General features: G+C 39.4%; 1 protein-coding gene across 2 annotated transcripts in view; it reads right to left on the reverse strand.

The window, feature by feature from the left end:
* The window catches only part of NOX4 (NADPH oxidase 4), a 113,302-nt gene that overhangs the window by 67,587 nt on the left and 25,851 nt on the right, over positions 1 to 19,864 (reverse strand). For both annotated transcript variants that reach the window (XM_048295050.1, XM_048295051.1), the window contains 4 exons: positions 19,432 to 19,660; positions 17,290 to 17,454; positions 17,097 to 17,159; positions 1,502 to 1,562 (listed from right to left, as the gene is read on the reverse strand). In XM_048295050.1, coding sequence (XP_048151007.1) covers positions 1,502 to 1,562; positions 17,097 to 17,159; positions 17,290 to 17,454; positions 19,432 to 19,660 — 518 coding nt within the window. The remainder of the gene's footprint in view (positions 1 to 1,501; positions 1,563 to 17,096; positions 17,160 to 17,289; positions 17,455 to 19,431; positions 19,661 to 19,864) is intronic.

Below are 19,864 nucleotides of genomic sequence, written 5' to 3' on the forward strand. Positions count from 1 at the left end.
AGTATGTCTCATAAAAACTCCTCCAGTCTGATATCCTGTCTGCAGAAGCAGCCTTTAGAGCATGCTTAAGAAAGATAGTAAGGAACGTGGCAAATACAATAATCCTTCCTCAAACAGTCAGCAGATTAGAGACTATTAATTGTCACAGGGCTTAAGGGAACGAGTGAGAACAGGGCTCCATGGTACCGATGCAGCATAAAGGGCTGGGTAAACTGTCTGCTTCTCACCAGCACATTTGACACTGGGAGAGATATCTCTGTTTAGCAAACTATTACAATAAATGGTTTCTGTAATGTGACAGTGTCCTGAATCTCACACAGTCCAACCCAGACAGACCTTCCTCTCAGTGGAGACTATAGATACTGACTTGGGAGAATAATAAATACTTAAATGCTAAAAAGAGAGCAATTCGCACCACGGAGTTAATCAGAAAACTTTAAAGATGCCACTTATTTTGGAAAACTCATTTAGCTAGTACTTCTCCATCCCACTTTTCCAAATAGCCTGATGTCATCTCCCATGTAGGAATGATGATTAACAACAAAAGAGCCATCATTCTGAGGCTGACCAGAGGCTAATCTGCCCCTGTCTGGCCAACGCTTCAAGCAAGAAGAGAAAATCAGGGAGATTACGGAATACAGGTGCATATGGCATTGCCTTCTCAGCCTTTGCCTGTCGAAGTCTTGCAGAGGCAATTATGCAGCCAGACTAAGAAAGTTCAACAAATATGCATAGACTTACTATCTCTGCATTGGTCTAATCCCTTTTAGGGTGACAAGCTCATTTGGCTCAATTCCACAAACACACAAGCTGATACAAATTAACATGGAGAACACTTCTTCGTAAGAAATGAACCAGACCCTGCTGTGTATCTGTCTTCCTTACAAGGAAATGCTATGCTGAGCAAGAACAAAGGCAGATGCTAAGGAATAAGGACAGCTATCACTTGAGCATACAACTGTCACAGGGAGCACCAAATTGCCATTCTCTTCTGCAGGGAATCCTGGCTTCCACCCCTGGTCTGGAGGACATTCAAAGAGCAATGGAAGAGCATGGAAGAGCATGAAAGCAAACCTGTAATCTCAGGGTACCACAGGCGTTAATTAACCTGGCTGCCAGCCAAACCATTGGCATCAAAATCCGCTTATCTGGGAGCTGCACATTTCAGCATTTCTGCAGACACTACTATGTACAGAGGCACTGCACCACACAGGGATAGCAGGCTGCCCAAAAACAAGAAAAAGAGGCAGAAATGGAGGAACGCTGAAAATGATTACAGTTCAATCAGAAGATCTGTTAGTAGTTGGAAAAAACACATTATTTGAAGAAATGGTACATCTGAATAAAGCAGGGATTGCATCAAGAATGTTATAAAAACAACTTTGGGAAAATAAGCATGAACAGTATCTAGTGAGAATACACCACAGTGTGCTGAAGCCAGACAGTGAAACAGTTCAAGAAAAGGCATTTGTCTCTGAAAAGGAATTGTTTTTCTACATACCTGTCCAGTCTCCTACTACTTTTAGGTGGACTCCAAACGTTGCTTTGGTATCTGTAGGGCACTAAAAATATTAAATATATTAAGCACCACTTCTGAGTAACAAAAAAATAACAAAATGCATTCAAAGTACAGTTGTTAAGACAGAACCCAGTGCAAATAGGTCATTCCTGAGCAGCCATACCAGCAGCTGTACCCTTTAAAAAGCAAGTCTATCATCAATACAGTTGGGGAAGCCAAGCATACATTCAGACTTAACCATTTCTTCTGGTCCCAGAGGAGTCTGGATGCTTGCTTGGGGGTTTGGAACAGCCTCTTCACTAAGCAGTACTCAGCAAGATCATAGAATAATAGAATGGAAATACTCCTGTACTATTGACACATCATTCAAAATCAGGAACTGCCCCACCAATCTTAAGGCATTTAAGAGACTTTTGCTTCTTGAGTGTCAAGGCCCATGTTTTCAAGCTGATCATTCTCATAAAACTGATGCCTTCTAAATGGAAACTGAGATTTTGCTGCACCTCACAAGAGCTTACAGTTTGCAAAGGAAAAGCACCAGATTGCATGGTGCACCATAAAAATCACTTCGCAGCCACCATTCTCTCACTCTACACATTTGCCCTCACCTCAGGGCTATTGATTGTCACTACCAACACAGGAATGTTATCACTTACAATCTTATCCACATCATGTATCTATAAACCTCCAGTCAAGGACTAAGGACCACCCTCAGTTTCACTCCTTGCTAGCTAGAGGGACATTTCAAATGCACTGCCTGGACAGCCAGTACACCAAACGATTGCTCACATAAACAGGACAAGCAACTATCACTCAAGAAAAGATTCTTTACTTTCTTTCTATAAACCAACACCACTGGTTTCCTTTTTGATAACAGATATTACTCCTGAGTTTTGACCCCTTCCTTAGAAGCTGTTAATGGTCAATCCAAGCTCTATCATGAAACCAATACCCAACATATGATGCTCTGTCCCTTTTCTTATTTTTTCCACTACTAAAGACAGACAGAAGTTCTGAAGGAAGGCCTTAAATTCAAGGAACATATCTATATTATAAATAAAAGGGGCCCAGGTAGAAAATCCATGCACCAAAAATGTGCCAAGCTTATGAAGACATTTCTTGGCTCTGTTCTGGACCTTTGCCAATAGTGTTCCCAAAATAATCTGTTCTGGACAGTGTGAAACCACTGACCTCAGGGCTGAGAATCAGTGCCTATCAGTTCTGTATTTAGCAGCAGACACAGGTAAAAGATTAGTATCTTCTCTATTTTGGCAAACCTAAACAGGGAATACAAAGTCCCGGCTCATCACTCCATTTTCCTGAGGGGGAAGAGCAATCTTTTTACAACTACTGATTACTAGACAGACTTACATGTAACTCCTTATCATCTTTCAAGTTTTTCTATAAAAATGAGCTACAGAAACCCACAGTCCCAAATATTTCAGCAAGTCTTAGCCTTCAAAGAATAGCAGCATCAAGGGAGGAATGCAGACAAACTTCACACAATGAGGCCAGTGTTTTCTATGTCTCGTAATATCTTTCAACAAAAATATCAAGACTAATTCTCCATATAAAAGCAGGTAAGCAGCCTCTCAGGTGGGAAGTTGTACCCTGGCACCAAAAAGGTCTGTTCTCCTGGAGGCTTCTGTAGGGTTTATTTTTCACTCTGGACTGCCCCAGGGCTCTCTGTGTTTCACAGGAGGTTGACTGATTTTCTTAGTCCACATATCCACAGTCCCAGTTCAGCACATGTTTTATAAAATCATTTGTAATTCCCTACTTCCATGAAGTTAATGTCAGAATACCTCTTGTCTCCAGCCAGAAGAGGTTCAAACCTGTTATACTTTACATCACCCCTATGACTAACTCTTTTCTGCACTACCCTGAAAAGTTATCCAATAAAAATGTGATTTATTTCTCTTTAGACTGTAGGAAACCTATTTTGGTACTTATAACTGGGTATGAGAGATCCTCATAGAGGTCTGGAAAAATCTCATTGTGCTGCTAAATCTTACCAGAAGAAACATGCCAATCTGGGCTACATGGAGTGAATTTCCACCAGTTTAAAAGAGAGAAAGAACGTAGGTGATCCAGCAAAGGGCCACCAAAGCAGTGAGAGGATTGGGCAACCTGACCGTCAAAGAGAGGTCAATATGGGAATGTGTTTGGGTAACCCAAAGAAGAGAAGGTCTGGGGAGATGTCTGTCTTCCAATAACTAAAAAAACAGCTATAGAGAAGATGAAGATGCTCTCTCTCTTCAACACCGTGAATCCCAAGGGGATACAAACTTTGACAAGACAACAGTCCAGGAGCACAAGTTATTTCAGGGGAAATTTCATCTGGATATAAGGGAAGTGTTCTGCATCATAGCATAGGCGGCCAGGGAAATGGTACCATTTCTCCTGCTAATTCAGCTTCACACGACCCTGAATAACCTAATCTGCAGCCTTTGCACCAGAAGGTTGAACCAGATGATCTCCACAGGCCTCTTCTGACTTTCAGACTTTCCTATGTGCCTATAATTTTAACGTTGAAATTTGTATTTATATGTTTCTAGTGCACAAAACATTTATTTTACCTCTTTCATTTCTGTAAACACAGTTAAGACTCCAAACACTGGCTTTTTCCAGACTGTTGGAGAATATATTCCAGCAGCTTAAGAAATATTCAAAGACAGTTTTTCAGAAGTTTAATCATGAAAGTGGGTAAATTTTCCTGTGTTATTAACAGACCACTGGGAATGTGTAATGAAGTACAATGATATATTCTCTTTTATATTTAACCTTCATGAAATCACAGAATCATATGATAGCTGAGACTAGAATGCACCTCTGGAGATTGGCTACATCAATCCCCCTGCAAGAGCTGGGTCTGCAACAGCAGGTGGCCCAGGAGAGTTTTCAGTTGTGCTTTGAATGCCTCCAAGGATGGACGCTCCACAGCCTATCTGGGCAACCTGTGCCACCCTCAGAGAAACAGTGGGGTTTCTCTGAGGTCCAGATGAAACTTCCTGTAAATCAGTTTGTGTTGTCCTGTCACTGGGTGCCTCTGAGGAGACTAACTCTGTTTTCTTCACTTGTCCCTCAGTTTAGCTCTCTCAGCTTCTCCTCATATTCAGAGATGCTCCAGTTCCTTAGTCATCCTCATGACTCTTTGCACCTCAATACATCCATGCCTCTCTTGCACTGGGAAGCCCAGAACTGGACACAGAGCCCCAAATCTGTCGCTGATCGGAGAAGGCTCACCTCTCTCCATCTGCTGGTGACACCCTGTCTCGTACAGCCCAGGAAGCTGTTGGCTTTCTCTGCTGCAAGGGCACATTGTGGGTTCATGGTCACCTCGGGGTTCACCAGGACTCCCTGGCCACTCTCTGCTGAGCTCCTCTCCAGGCAGACAATTCCCATCACGTACTAGTACCTGGGGTTATTGGCTGAATAAAGGTGTGCCAAAGTGGCATCCGGAATGCACCCTGCCCTCTCTGGAGCGGTGAACAAAAACAATTTAAATTATTTTGAAACTGTGTTTTGGCAAATAACATTTGGATTTCCCCCTTCTGCTTTTAACCTGGGAGCCCTAGGAAACAATCCACTGTACTATGTTGAGGGTTACATGCAGCCCCTTACTTTTCCTTTATTGCCCAGTACACTGCCCAGTGGAAAAGTACAAAGATTAGTCAATCTTAAAACAAACAAACAAACAAAAAAAAAAAAACCCCACAACTTTATCTTAGGTCTTTTTCCTTAAATCAACCTTGTTTTCCAAAAAGGGAAATCACTAACTTGAATAGTCTGTAATGAGAAGGGAGAGTAGACATCATTAAACTAAAGGTTACAAGTGCTTTTCAGTAGTTCTTCCCACATTTTGAACTTGTTTGCCACACTCATTTGATTAAAATGCTATGATACACAAATTAACTATTGCAGATACTGTAATTACATGAAGTAATGTTCCCCTTATTCTAACCTCAAGTGTTCTACACCTTTAACACGTGAAAGATTTTATGGGTGTGAATGTCTACATTTATCAGGTTAGCTGCCTGCATTTGGCCCTTCTCCAAAAACAACTGGAAGCAAAGGAATCCTGTTAAATTTAATAGAGCTGTGCAGATTTACACCCTCAGAGAAACCAAACTATGTTCTTAGTATTAAGTAAGGTGGAAGACTTTCCTCAGTTTACAATGCCTATTTTTGTATATATTTTCACATTCAACAAAATTATAGTATTTTACATGTAGGCAAAATTTAGAGAATACAAGTTGATCTACATCATGATAAAAGAACAACTTTCCATATACTTTTTCCTTTTTTTCTTCAAGCTAACTTGGAATACAAATGCAAGTTATCACACAGGGATTTTGCAACAATCCCTGGAGAACTTTATGCTTATAAACCACCAAATTAATTACATTCACCAGTAACTGCAGCTCTACTATCTGTCTCTATGTCAAGATTTAGATGATAATTTTAATAAACTGAATAATTTAATTTATAATGCACTACTAGATTAATACATACTTGAAATGTATTTTATTTAATAATTTTATATTGTGATAACAGTTCTCTGTTGTCCTCTGCCTTGCTTTTATATGAATGCAAAGTGAGCAAACTAATTACTGTTAGATCACAGCAGTTCTATTTTATAGCCACTGTATAATGACCCCAAGTTGCGCCAGGGGAGATTTAGATGGGGTATTAGGAAAAATTTCTTCACCAAAACAGTGGTCAAGCATTGGAAAAGACTGTCTGAGGAAGTGGTGGAGTGACCATCCCTGGAAGTGTTCAAAAGACATGCAGATGTGGTGCTTAGGGACCTGGGTTAGTGGTGGACATGGCAGTGCTGGGTTAGATCTTTTCCAACCTATGTGACTCTATGATTCTATACCAGTACAATCATCTGCTCAAGGTGATGAGCAGTGGAGAAATCTGTGCATGAGAGCCCAGCATAAAGCAACTGAAAACTACGTTATGAACATCTGTGCTTCTAGCTCAGAGTACACTGAATATTTAACATCACTGTTTATCTACTCCTAGTCAAAAATCCTGTCCAGAACAAGAAAAAGGACAAACTTTACTGAAGTTATTTTAATGTTATTAAATACTATTCAATATTTTAAAATACTCTTTTTAGGCCTTGGGGTGCAGGCAGTGGGATGAGACAACATCAAACTAGCAAGAAAATAAAAAGTTAATTCCTAAATGCTTCCAGTCCTTCTGTGCACCTCTGCCATAAGAACTGTGAAGCCTCTTTAGAGAGGTGTTAAGTTTTGATTACTGGCTATCACAGAAACACTAATGCATGCACCAGGATAACACTGAGGAATATCTGTGATCAGAAGAATGGAGATGAAAGGGATGCCCAAGTTACATACCCCTAGTGGCTCTGCAAAGAAAGCTCCTCACAGGTTCCAGTGGAGATACTGCTCTCAAGTAAACTGCAACACAGTAAACATCACCTTCTGCGTTTGGTGCTGCAGTAGGTGGCCTGAACAGTGTGCAAAATTACAAAGAAGATCTGTGCTACAGCTGGAAGAACAAAGTGTCTGATTGGGGGAATTAAGAAGCTTGTTGTGGGATTTGTTTACATAAAAGGAAACTCCTTTAAAGAAGCCTTTCACTTTGTGGAAAAATCCATTATATGGATTTGCAGATATTCTGGCAGGGACTGCAAACAGTGCAGAGACCCTGTTTCCATGTTCCGGCCTGCCAGGGTGAACCAGCTGCACTGCAAACCCTGATTCATCAGTCCATCCTTGCTCCAGACTCAATGAACTCTTATCTAAACCAAGAGAAACACATTAGGGACTTGGCATGTTTGGAAGAGAGGCAGAAGTGAGGGGGAAAAAAAGAAGAACTAAACACAACCAATGTATTTTTCCACCTGTAAAAGGGAAAAAAAAGAAAAAAAGAGAAAAAAAGAAATAAAAGGTTTTCAACTTTGTCAACTGACAAGAAAATGTGAACCTTGGAAGCTCAGTAAGATGCACCTAGTCTGGTTTCATACAGAACTGCTATAAGCATTCCTAAAATGATTCATTCTGACATTAGAAAATGGAGAGGAGTAATGATAAACACAGGCATGCTATATAAAGGTAGCCAAAAAATAGTAGCTAGACTTCAGTCTGACTCATAGGAGGTGAACTCTGTAACACTGGGCTATCTCTGCTTTAACTAATTAATCCCATAAGAAGCAAATTTCAGAGGAAAAAAAAGTTACTATGTGGAGTTATTCTTTAAAACACATTTCTGCCTTAAAGGCTTGGAGATTTTTTAAAATGTCCCTGTTTGTTTCTGTTTCATGTTATTTTACAGATTGGATTTTGGTTAAAAGCTTTTCCTGTTAGAGACTTGGCCTTACAGCTATCCTAATTTAACTGGCAGACATGATATCATAACATCTTGAATGTGGGGAAATCCTAACCATGGAGCATGATTTAAGTATCAAGGGTGCCTGGATGATCAAGGCAAGACCACCATGCCTCAAATACCCATGGCTTCAGCCAGAGCCCTTCCATGGTAGAGCCAACTCCCAGCAAGCAGCCCAGCAAGCAGCTGCAGAAACATATCCCAAACACTTTTCACTTTCCATTGCCATATACTCCTTTCTGTACAACCTCAGACACCTGCAGTCTAGCTAGCGGAAAAAACACACCATAACACTGCAGGATGCATCACTGGGCAGCTGCAGTTCCAAGAAGGATCATTCTGGTCATCTGGGGTCTAACTTCCTCTGTAACACAAACCACAAACCCACACCCAAAAATTCCCATGAGTCTGTAAGTTCAGCATTTGCTAATTCACTCCCTGCAATCTCGGTTGTTACGTTACTCTCAGTGTTAAAAAAAAAAAAAAATCTTTGTTTTCTTTAGGTCTCAGTCTCTGAGATTCCTATCCATACAATCTATTTGTTCCTTGATTTCACTATTGCACCACAAGAAAACGCAGATCTTTAATATAATGTTGTCTTAGGATTGTAAATAGACCAATAGCTGTAAAACATATACAATATTGCATAAAATAAATAAATTGCTGAATATATAATACAAATTTTTTTTATTTGTTTTCTAGCAGGTCTGTATTAGTCCAACTGCTACTCTATTGCTGCTATGGATACACTATAAAGGTACACTTTTAGAGACTAATCAGCATTTCTCTTCCTCTGCAGCTCAACCAAGGCAAAAAACTTGCTGACTACCCTTTCACCCCAGCAGGCATGTTACACATCACAGAGTCACAGAATGCTCAAGTTGGAAGGAACCCATAGGGATCATCAAGTCCAACTCTCTATAACAGAGTAAGTAAAAATGTTTCAATGCTAGCAATATTCAGCCTATATAATTTATGCATCTGAAGTTGCTGGCTCAGAGGGAAAAAAAACCAAATCACAACAATTCAAGATGCTCAGGATGCAAGCCTTTGTACCTGGAGGAATAAAAAGCAGAAGAACAATGCTTCTGCCCAAAGCTGCCTCTCCAAGTCCTCCAAGGGTACACAGACACATTGCCAAGCAACGCTGCACGGAGCTGACAAACATAGGACAAGGAAACTGAACAGCACAAAAGGTCCCATCATCCCCGAGCAAAACTATAGGCCACCTCCAGACTCATGCTAACTGGCTCCCCGTGGTGTGAGACACTCATGGAAAGAGCCATCAAAGGGTCAATACGTTTTCCAGTCAGATCACCACCACCTTGAGGAGCCCTGTGTCCCTCTGAACTCCCCTACCAGCACACACTGTATTTTGCCAGGTTAAAGCAGAGAGCCCCACCAGCCAGATGGTCTTAATTTTACGACAGCAAGAGGCAAGGCCCTGACTTTCCTCTAATATGTTGTCCACATGTTAACTGTATTCTTGCTTAAAGCTTGTGCCCTGGTTTTGTTCTTGTTGTTTGTCTGGGGGGAGGCTGTTGTGGAGTTTGTTTGTTTTTTTATTTTGATGTTCTCCTGCAGTTCCTAGACCTTGCTCTAACCTGACTTAGCAGCTAAACTAGAAGCACTATCTCGATGGGAGAAAACACATTTCTCTGCTAAATTCAGTAGATGGTTATTATGTATTGTAAATTTACTTTCATCGAATCAAAAAACTCCAAAACCTGCTTATTAGAGAGATCTGCCACCTTCTGTTTAAACTATCTGCTGAAGAAGAATTTGGGATTTTGTGAACTTGAATGTAAAAATTTCTGTGTTCCCTTCATCCAAAAGGGTCATATTTTAAAGTTTAAGTAAAAGTCAGGGTTTATGTAGGGTTTTTATACAGACCCCACAACTGTTAATCCCCAAACCAAACAAACAAGTCTAAGGAAATACTAAAGACATCTGCAATATTAATCTATTCTATTTTTGTTTTACTTAAATTCTTCATCAAACAGCTGCTAGATATTCTACTTCTGTGAAGAGCAGACATGCTCTAGGGATTTCTTTAGTTTGCCAGCAAGATACTTCACCATTTCCCTAAACGCTCTGCAAATCATCTCATAAAGACAAGTTTCATAACTATTTGCACATGATATTTAACAAATCTTATTAGAATGTCATCATGTCAGATTTTGTTTTTATTGTATTTATCTGACAGTATGAACTTAGCTCTTGATGTCCTTACATACTTCTTACTCAGGCAACCTTCCTACAATTTCTCCATTTTTTTATGAAGTATTTCAGAATTTGGCCCCTAGGCTTTTCCTGTTGTGGATAGTTTATTTCTTAAGTTTACAGTGCAGGGCACATGTTTCTCCATCATCTCCTTATGCAGAACAAAATTTCTCACTTAAAAGAAGCCTAGAGCTAAAACTTCTCTGCTAGACTGTTACAATCTTCACTGACTTTAAATGAACCCTGGATCATCCAGGGATAAAGAGAACTCTGGGTCTAAAAAGCACTGGTTTTCTCTTACAAAAGCAAATGTGCTATTATTGATGTTGTTTATACTCATGTATTATTTGCTGAGACATTTCTGACAAGCAGTCGGGCCCAAAAACATAAAATGTGCAGATCAGGGCCACCACCTTCTAATCCCATCATGTCTAAATCCAGATACCAAATGGACTTAAACACAGGTGCAGAGGTAATGAGGAAAACTCAATCTACAAAAAAAAAAAAAAAATCAAACCTAAACAAAACCCTTAGAGGTAGAAAATCTGTGATTAAGTAATAGCTCTGAGACTCTTAGGCGAATTATATAACTTGTCATGTGCTTTCATAAACCTCTTCCAGATAATTCTTCTACATCTTCTGAGATGGTTAATGGATTTAAGAGTTTCTCTGCCTGGGAGTCAATATTACTTTACTAATTTGTATACTAAGCAAGCAAGTATTCTTCCTCAATAATACATATTTGGATTTGAGTGGATTTGAGTATCTGCATATGCAAACTTATCCTCTCCTAAAAACTCAGCTTTGACTTGTTAAAAAATGCACACATACCATCCTCCCTCTGGAGTTTTCTTACTCATACAGAGCTGTATGTGGAAGGAAAAGAAGGAAGATGTTGCACTACAAACCCTCCTGATGTGATCTGCTTCAAATTAACCATCTGCTCAAAAAGATAGAGAACCAGCAAAAGGGCAGAAGTTCTTGGAGCTTTTTATCATCAGACTCTTCCAGTTTCTACTTCAACGGGATTCGAGAGCAGACTAAATGCAGCACTGAAATAGGGGAGGTCAGAGCACACTATAACACGGAACAAATTTTCTAGTTGCAAAGAAGGTTTCAAACCTCTTGTTGCAGGTAGTTGATCACTGCTTACCTGTTACCAGAACTGGGATCTAGACATTGAATGAAGAGCCAAAACCCTTTGGAGGATCTGAAGAAGCAGTCCCCCACGCTGTTAATAGAGCACTTATTTCATAAAGGCCTGGAGCCTCAAGGCTGGGATCTTTGCTGAGCCTTGTTTTGAGTTTTTGCTTCCTATGTGCCATTTCTGAGCCACCTGTCTCTTTTAACTCTACCTCATGAAGCTATAATCACTGGATATGCAGAGAACATCTTCTAGAGATGTTACAGAAAAAGCTCAACAAGTGTTTGTGCAAGCTACCTGCCTTTAAGTATCAACAGGAGTATCTTGAGATACATGAGTGTGTCAACTGAAAAGAAAAAAAGGTCATCAAAGGAAAATTCAGGATATTCAGACTTTAGTTCCAGGGGGAAGCAGCCAGTGACAGCCAAAACTTTGGAATAACAGATGATTTGTTCCTGCATTTATGGATGTTTGCTGCAAAACAGAATTTTCCCAAACTAAACCTCAGATCTGAGCCATCTCCAAATTTAGAAGGATTCACCTCTTAGTCTTGTCCTTATTTCAAGGTCTGCTACAGTCTAAGCTCTAAATGAAGTGATGTAATTTTTTCCTACCTTCCTTTGCCACAAGAAAATCAACACTACTGAAATAACAAGGTTACTGAGCTTTATGAGAGTGGACACCAGTCTTTTGATAGCCAAGTGGTCTAAACTGCAGCTTGTGAGAGTTTGTGCTTTGACTCTGTAGTGGATTCAGCAGAGACATCATGTGAGAACCCAGAACATCTTCTGAAATCTTAAAATCTGCAAAACACAAGGCTATCTCCATGATGTTTACTACTAATCACAGCTTGCTAATGTAAGAAATTCCAGAAACACAGCAGAAAAAGTGACTTAAGACACTAACATATTCTAAATAGGACTCTGCTTCTGAAGCCATTCATTAGCAAAAAGAAAAAGAAAGGAAGCATGTAATCATGGATTCATGCTGCTGCAAATCATCAGTAACACAGTTAAGTGTCCAGAAAGAGAGGGAACTCAACACCAAGGGGAAAATGTATGATGGAGATGGAAAAAAAACCCAATGCTACTGTAAATTGCAAGCCTTAGACTCTTCTTGTTCCTACAGGTTGAAATGAAGACCTACCAGAACAATGTCAAAGGAAACAAACACTCTCCAAAATGTTAAAAAAAAAAAAAAAATCTCCACAAACAATTTTTTTCTTAGTTTTGATAAGAGGTTAGGCTTTGCATACTGAAGAGCGGAAGCAATGCTTTGGATATATGACCTAGAATGAAGGACTATCCTTACTACTAGAAATCTACTATCAATAATGTTTGTTTTCTTTTTCAAGGTCTCTGAAGACTGATTTAGACAATTACATTTAAATTGCATTCCACAGCAGACGAGTTCCACACTTTCCTCCAAAAAGTGTAAAGAAATGTCAGTCTCAGGAAGCAGAGCATGTTTCTCTGGATGGTCTGATCTCCAAATCATATCTTGCACTTGATCTGAAAGACAAATCTCTTTTAAAGAGTTCATCAAGAGGCAAACACACAAAAATAATTTGTCCACTTACAAACACTCAGCTAAAGTATTTATATAAAAGAACATAAGTGTCCTCACTACAGATGAAAATATCTTGGAATTGACTGTGTTCTGCTCAAATTCAATTCTAAGATGCAATAATGCCCAACCTAAAATACAGGACTGAAAATGTTACTCGCACTGTATGTTACTTACACAGCACAGTAACAGATGTGTACAGTTGTGTAAAAAAAACCCCATGAAAAATCATGAAAAAAATATTATACAACATGCTAAAAAGTAAACTTTTTGTTGAAATTAAATCCAAACAATGGAGCAATGAAGACATTATGAAGTGAGTGGCCCACCATGTGCTACCTAGAACTGTCCAGGAGGTCACTTGCAGGAATCCCAAATGTTGGGCCATCTCTTCATTACCTTTCTCAGACTTCCCAAGGACAAAGAGTCACACTAGTCAGTACAAAGCTGCTAGTGAATAAAACCCAGTAGAAGCACACTTCAAAAACGGAGATCACACCGATCATGAGAGAAAACTGGTATTTCCAAGAGTCTGAACTTCAGAATGTACAACTGACACTACCAGACGGTTGAGGGGGTGATCCTCCTTTTTTATTCAGCACTGGTGAAGCCACACTTCAAGACCTGTGTCCAGTGCTACGTTCTTCACTGCAATAGAGACATGAACATGCTGGAGAGAGTCCAAACAAGGGCGCTGAAACTAATGACAGGACTAGAACATATCTCCCACAAAAAAAGTTTCAGAGAACTGTGGCTGTTCAACTCTCACTTCTGGAGAACAGAAGGCACAAGGGGACCTTATTAATGTAAGGCACCCAAAGGCAGGGTGTGAAAATAAAGCCTCTTCATGCTCACTCGGTTACAATTCAGAGCTCCCTCTGGCTCCAAGAGAAACATATGGGAGCTTTGCCAGAGTGGAATGGGAGTGGGTTCAGGGCCTTTACACTGCCTCCCTGCATGTTCCTCCACCCTGGTGTTATGTAAGAAACTGAGCTAAACTGTAAATATTACACAACCTCAAAAAGGGAAGGGACTAGTAAAATATCTCCACGACCCCTTCATGCTGACTCACCCCTTCCTTTCCATTTAAGGTTATTACCCACACTTAGGAGTATAAAGATACGCCTGAAATGGTCATTTCTTGTCTCAAGCATGCTCCAGGCACAGTGAGATATTTCACTAGTGTGAACAGGACATCACATAGAGCCTGGGGACAGACTTTTTAGCATGGTCTGTTGTGAAAAGGACACAGGGTAATGGTTTTAAACTGAAAGAGGGTAGATTTAGGCTAGAGATAAGGAAGAAATGTTTTACAGTGAAGATGGTGACACACTGGAACAGGTTGCCTAGAGAGCTGGCAGATGCCCTACTCCTGGAAACATTCAAGTCTGAGATGGATGGGGGGGCTCTGAGCAACATGATCTTGTTGAAGATGTCCCTGCTTATTGCACGGGGTTGGACTAGGTGGCCTTTAGAGAGCCCTTCCAACCAAAGTATTCTATGATTCTAAGTATGACAACAGCACCAGGAAGAAGACTGCAGTCTTCCCTCCCATCTCTGCTGCAGTCATTGCTGCACTGCATTTCCAGTAGCTGAAGCCACACACATCCATCATGATGTTCTTGCTGTGGATCTAAGCCCCACACTCCTACCAACCTAGAAAAATAACCCAGGGACTATGATCATTCGACAAAAGAAACAGCAGTAGCGTTCCAGCTTGCTTGGTAACTACAAGTAGGTCAGATGGGAGTGGAGAAACAACTGAGTTAAGCTTTTGCCTACACATTCTAGAAGCATCGGCCCATGGCTGCCACCATATTAAAAAACAAAAAAGCTTTCTAAGCAGGACATCAGCCCACAGCATATTCTCTGCCCTAGAAAGACATGTGGAAATGTGTCCCCTGCTTAGGCTGGGTAAAAAGATTATAATAAATCTAGACACTTAGAATGCTCATCATGCTGTAAAAGTCATTTACTCAATGACAGCCTTTCTCCAGTACAGTTAATGTTGTAGCAAAATATGCTTGTGGCAACTCAGTGATAACTTCATATCTTGTAATAGAATATATGTGTGATCTTGAAGGATATGCTGTTATGCTGAAGGATATCATCACATACTAAAGTGTAAAACACTGAGCATGAACAGAAATTGGCTGGTCTAGTACTACTTACCTAAAATACAGTGCATTGTGCATGAGTAGAAATTGCTAATTTTAATGTTAGATATTTAATACATGCTTGTAAAACTTACACAAACTGTAATTTATCAACTACACTTACATATTGGAAATATACTGCACATTATCTGTATATAAATGATTTATTTATGTTCACTAAGAAAACTCAAATTCGCAACAAGAGATCTATTTCCCATAGCTCCTAGCTCTAGAAGTTCATGTGCAAAAATAATTTTTCATAACATGCATTGTCATACTATGGCATTTTAAATACTGGATGAGATCCTCAACTCAGGCAAGGAATCTGACATCCAATTCAACTTCATCCTATGACCACACTCAGTAGGTCTGTCAGCAGTCTTGTCTCTGACAAAAACTCTCACCATAACAGCTAAGAAGTTTTACCAGATAAGAGACTACTGAACCAAGCCAAATATTCTTTTATGACATTATTTCTAAAAATTAAAACCACAAAATCCCTTGTTTTAGCAGTGTCCTAATATAAGAAGACTAAACCTTTATAACAAGCGTCCCAGTTTCCAAACTGTGCATTTACTAATAATGATCAAATTATTACCACCATATTAATTTCAACTGAGATGGACAGTGAGAAATTAGGAACATGATGGTTTGAGATTAATGTTTAAATAAGATGTACCCACTGGCAGAGACCAGCTCTATATTAAATATAGCTATGCTAGGGCAAAAATAACTGGAAAGAGCTACCCAAGACTTGAACTAAATTCTTGAAATTTATGTTCTGATCACTAATGTAATAAAAAAAATATAAATAAATACTGACTAAACCATTCTGCATAAATTCATATATGCATTTAATTTTCCAGCATTTCATATCAAGTTATCTTCAAGCACTATACAAAGGACACTCTTAAAAAGTGCCTGCTGCCATTAACAACAGATAAATAACATATTCCTCTGCTTTGTACTGGCAAAATGAATAGCCATGAAAACTTTGCAAAAGTGCCATTAATGCTTTGCTAAGCTATACAGAGGCAGCTTCCCTCAAATGAGATTCATTCCTAGATTTACAGCACAAATTTTACTTTGAGTGGAATTTAGTGTGGGTTCCCCTGTGACTCCTGGCTCAGCATAAAGATAAGTAAATTAACAAACCAAAATAAAACACTCCACAAACCCAAAGAACTGGACCTGGTTGTGCCCTCTGTTTCTGAGGTAGCATTAAAACATCTCAACTGTTCCATAGCACTAGCTATAACTCAGTGGGGATAAAGTATCAGTTATCAGTCCAAAGAAAATAATCAAACGTGAATGTTTATCTCTGCAGTTTTCTTGAAGAAGAATGACCAATTCAGGCAATCCAAAAGCATTTACTCCCATTGGAAGGAAAAAGCTGCCACTAATATTCAACCTCAGACACTGCTTTTGTAACAATATAGCCAGTCAGTGCAGTGGTTTTTTAGCAGAATCTCCCAGGTCTCTGCACTGAGTACTCCTGAAGAACTTCAGGTCTATTTATATACAATTGCATATTATTCCAGTCTGTCTCTAGAGGTTTCAGTTCCCATTCTAGACCAATTGAGTAGAGTAAGTAGTAATCCTAATATTGTATGATCTCACTGGTATATCACCTTAAGTCATCGATATACCTCTTAATATAAAAATAAAGCAGAAGACAATTTTAGAAACTTATTTTTTTAAACCTGATGTTTTTCTGACTTTGGAAAAGGCAGTCGCAGAAATGTCCTTTCATTGAAAAAGAAAGATGGCAAAAGTTCATTAAAATTTGCACTCATTCTGCATTAAGGTCTAGAAGTATGGCTGAAACTTCTTTTAGAGTAATTATCAAAATCATAAGGATTTTATTGATTTTTTTATTATTGATTTTCACTTATGGATGACTTTGAAAAAAGTTCCCATTATCATTTTCTCAACAGCAGAGAAAATTAAATATGTATTGAGTACTGTCACACAGAATAATCATGCCATTTCATATTCATTGGTACCCTCATAAATGAAACATAAGCTCTTTCTGGTGAGAACTGTCACCTTGAAAGAAACAAAGACCGTTTGCTTACCAAATATAAATAGAAGAGAAAGAACCGAAAAGAACACTACTTCTTACCATTGTAAGAGTGAATGGATGGCTTTCCAGGGCGGACACTCTGGGACAGTGGAGAATAACATACTGAAATAAAACCACAGAAAAGATACATTCAAAGCATTCAGTGATGGGCTAGTACTTACAGAGTGATAGTCATCCCTACAGACAATCTCATGAGAAAGCAGAGTGATTTTTTAGAGGCACATTAACTCACCTGACCAGGCCTTGCTTCAAAGTCATCTTTCATCATCCTGACTTCAAGGACATTGGAGGGGTGGCTTATTACTGAGGTTATTGTGACTGGTTTATTGCTGCGGATGTAGCGGTACAGCCTCTCCACACAGTACAAGCACAGAGGTCCAGAAATCCAGAACCAGGTCTAAGGGAGAACAAAAATAGGTTACCTCAAACACTTAACTTTCTGTTTTCTATTTTCACAACTACATGAGTGCTTGCAGGATCTCACTTCACATTTAACATCCACGCCTCTCTACATGCAGAAACCAAGAGTGTTCTGAAGCCTTAATCAGTCTAACCAGCAGCATCACCCACAAGCACAAGCAATTTCAATAATAAAACTCATCAGGAAAAAAATGCCAATGACCTCATTTGCTACCACATTATTCTGGTTTTATGTAGTTAGATTGCAGCTGCTTTCAGCAATGAAAGACACAGTACATACACAGAGCAGAGTACTATACAGCTGGTTAACATTTATGGGAAAACCCTGTCTGACTTGCAATATCATTTAACTTATTACCTTCTTATAGTCATCTCAGGTTCAAGTAAAAACTGAAGAAAGCTCCATTCTTGTTCTATAGAATTTATGTTGATATTAAACTAGTGTAAAATCATAGACAACAGAAAGAAATGAGCACTTCTGAATTGCAATTCATTTTCTCCCATGGAAGATGTGTATGCTAGACAGAAAATGCCCTGGAAATGCCCATTTCTCTGCACTGATTATATGGGGAGTCCTGGGTGACTACTCCAGATGGAGACATTTGCAGCTGCTCAGCTAAATCCCATCCTAAGAGTCAATTACCAATAGCTTATGGCAGACTTATGTACTAATTACACATCTGATCAGTCATTGGAGCTGTGGCATTGAAGTGCCCTCAAACCTCATCTATCTTCCCTCCCTTCCCAATTTCTGATGTTACACATAAACATCTCTTGCTACTAGCAGAGTATTTACTTCCAGCAAAAAAGCCTTGCAAGTCTCAGTACCTCACAGACTTTTTTTTTTTTTAAACTTGGTATCACAATATTTCCAAATCCAAAAAGTCCTAAGAAGTGTTTCAAGGCTGCCAGGAGAATATTGAGTGGCCACTTCTTTCCATGACTCCTTTCCCATAAATGGATCTAAAGCAGGCATCTTAAGCCCCAAGAAGACTCCTTGCTGTCCTGTGGGTCACGTGGAGCCAGATATACACTGATGCTTGTAATTCAGGAGTACTACCACAACAAAATACCAATCCAAAGAACTTAGTTGGAGGAATTCAATGTAGAATTAAGTGTTTCTCATTACGATTACGTGCTCCGTAGAAAAAGGGTTCCCACTGCAGCTAGTAAGGGACAAAAAGTTCAACAGGGAAAAAACAATAAACTCCTGTGGGGTCTGTTATGGGACCATATTGAATGGTGGCCCTTGGACTCGTGACCTCCATATTTGCAAGCTTCCTCAGGCTACTTGCCAGTAAAGCCCAGATCATCTTTTCTCAAAAGAAAAGAGAAAATTTGGATGAAGAAAAAGCTGCTGCCACAAAACACAAAGAAACAAAAGGAAAATGGAAAACAGAAAAAGAAAAGGCTTTACTGTCCCCACTGTCATCATACTCATTTACCCATGCCACATATAAAACAAGCCTGTCTGCAAACAACAGACTATAAAAGCCAAACCACAACCAACTGCAACCCAGAAATGAGTATTAGGACTTGCATCTGCATGGTAAAAAAGAGAACAAATGGAGCTTGATTATTTCAATTAACTACTGCCACACAATGCTTACAAAAGGACCTTATGAAATGTTATATAAATGTTTGCTCTGAAATGCGACACTAAAATCACATTTTTAGCAGGATCAATACATCTCTTACAGTGTTGTTCAAAAAAGAACACTACAGCCAATCTCTTGACATTTTTTTCAGCCTCCCTGTTCTATGCACCACATTGTAATGCACATCAGGGTTAAATACAGATTGTTTTTTCCCCACCAAATCTTTGAATGTCTCGAAAGGTTTTAATATTTTCCATTATTAAAACATCTGGTCTGGAAAAGCAATAATTAGCGGTTATGGCTGACTGAAAGGCTTGGCATGGCTTTTAATACCTGAAATGTCGGATCATACAGACCTCTGGGAAGTGCGACTGGAACTTGGGCTCCTCGGAACAAACTCTCACAAAGCTATTTTGTACAAAGGGTTCTGGTACTGGGAGGTCCTCTGGGAAGGGCTCAGTAGTATAGTCAGGAAGCAGCTCTTCAAAAGCCTTTGGCACAGTCAGATTCTGTCGGAGCGTTTTGTTAGGATTAAAGCAACCAGGAGGGTGTTCCTCTAAGTTGGTCTGGTACTTGAGCACTCCCCTACAGAAAAATAAAGATAGTAAAGGCACTGAAGTAACAGTAAATAACAAACAACTTACCTTCATTTGGAGAGGACTTTGGAAAGCAGTCACAAGCCTCCTCTTCTGTTAGAAATTTTATTCCGTTTGCCTTAAGGACTTTCAATGAGATTGAAGCTTTGCAACAATAGAGCCTTCTGTCACTAGAGGCAAGGTTTAACTTTTC

Source organism: Corvus hawaiiensis, chromosome 2, assembly GCF_020740725.1.
Source record: "Corvus hawaiiensis isolate bCorHaw1 chromosome 2, bCorHaw1.pri.cur, whole genome shotgun sequence".
Classification (NCBI taxonomy): domain Eukaryota; kingdom Metazoa; phylum Chordata; class Aves; order Passeriformes; family Corvidae; genus Corvus; species Corvus hawaiiensis.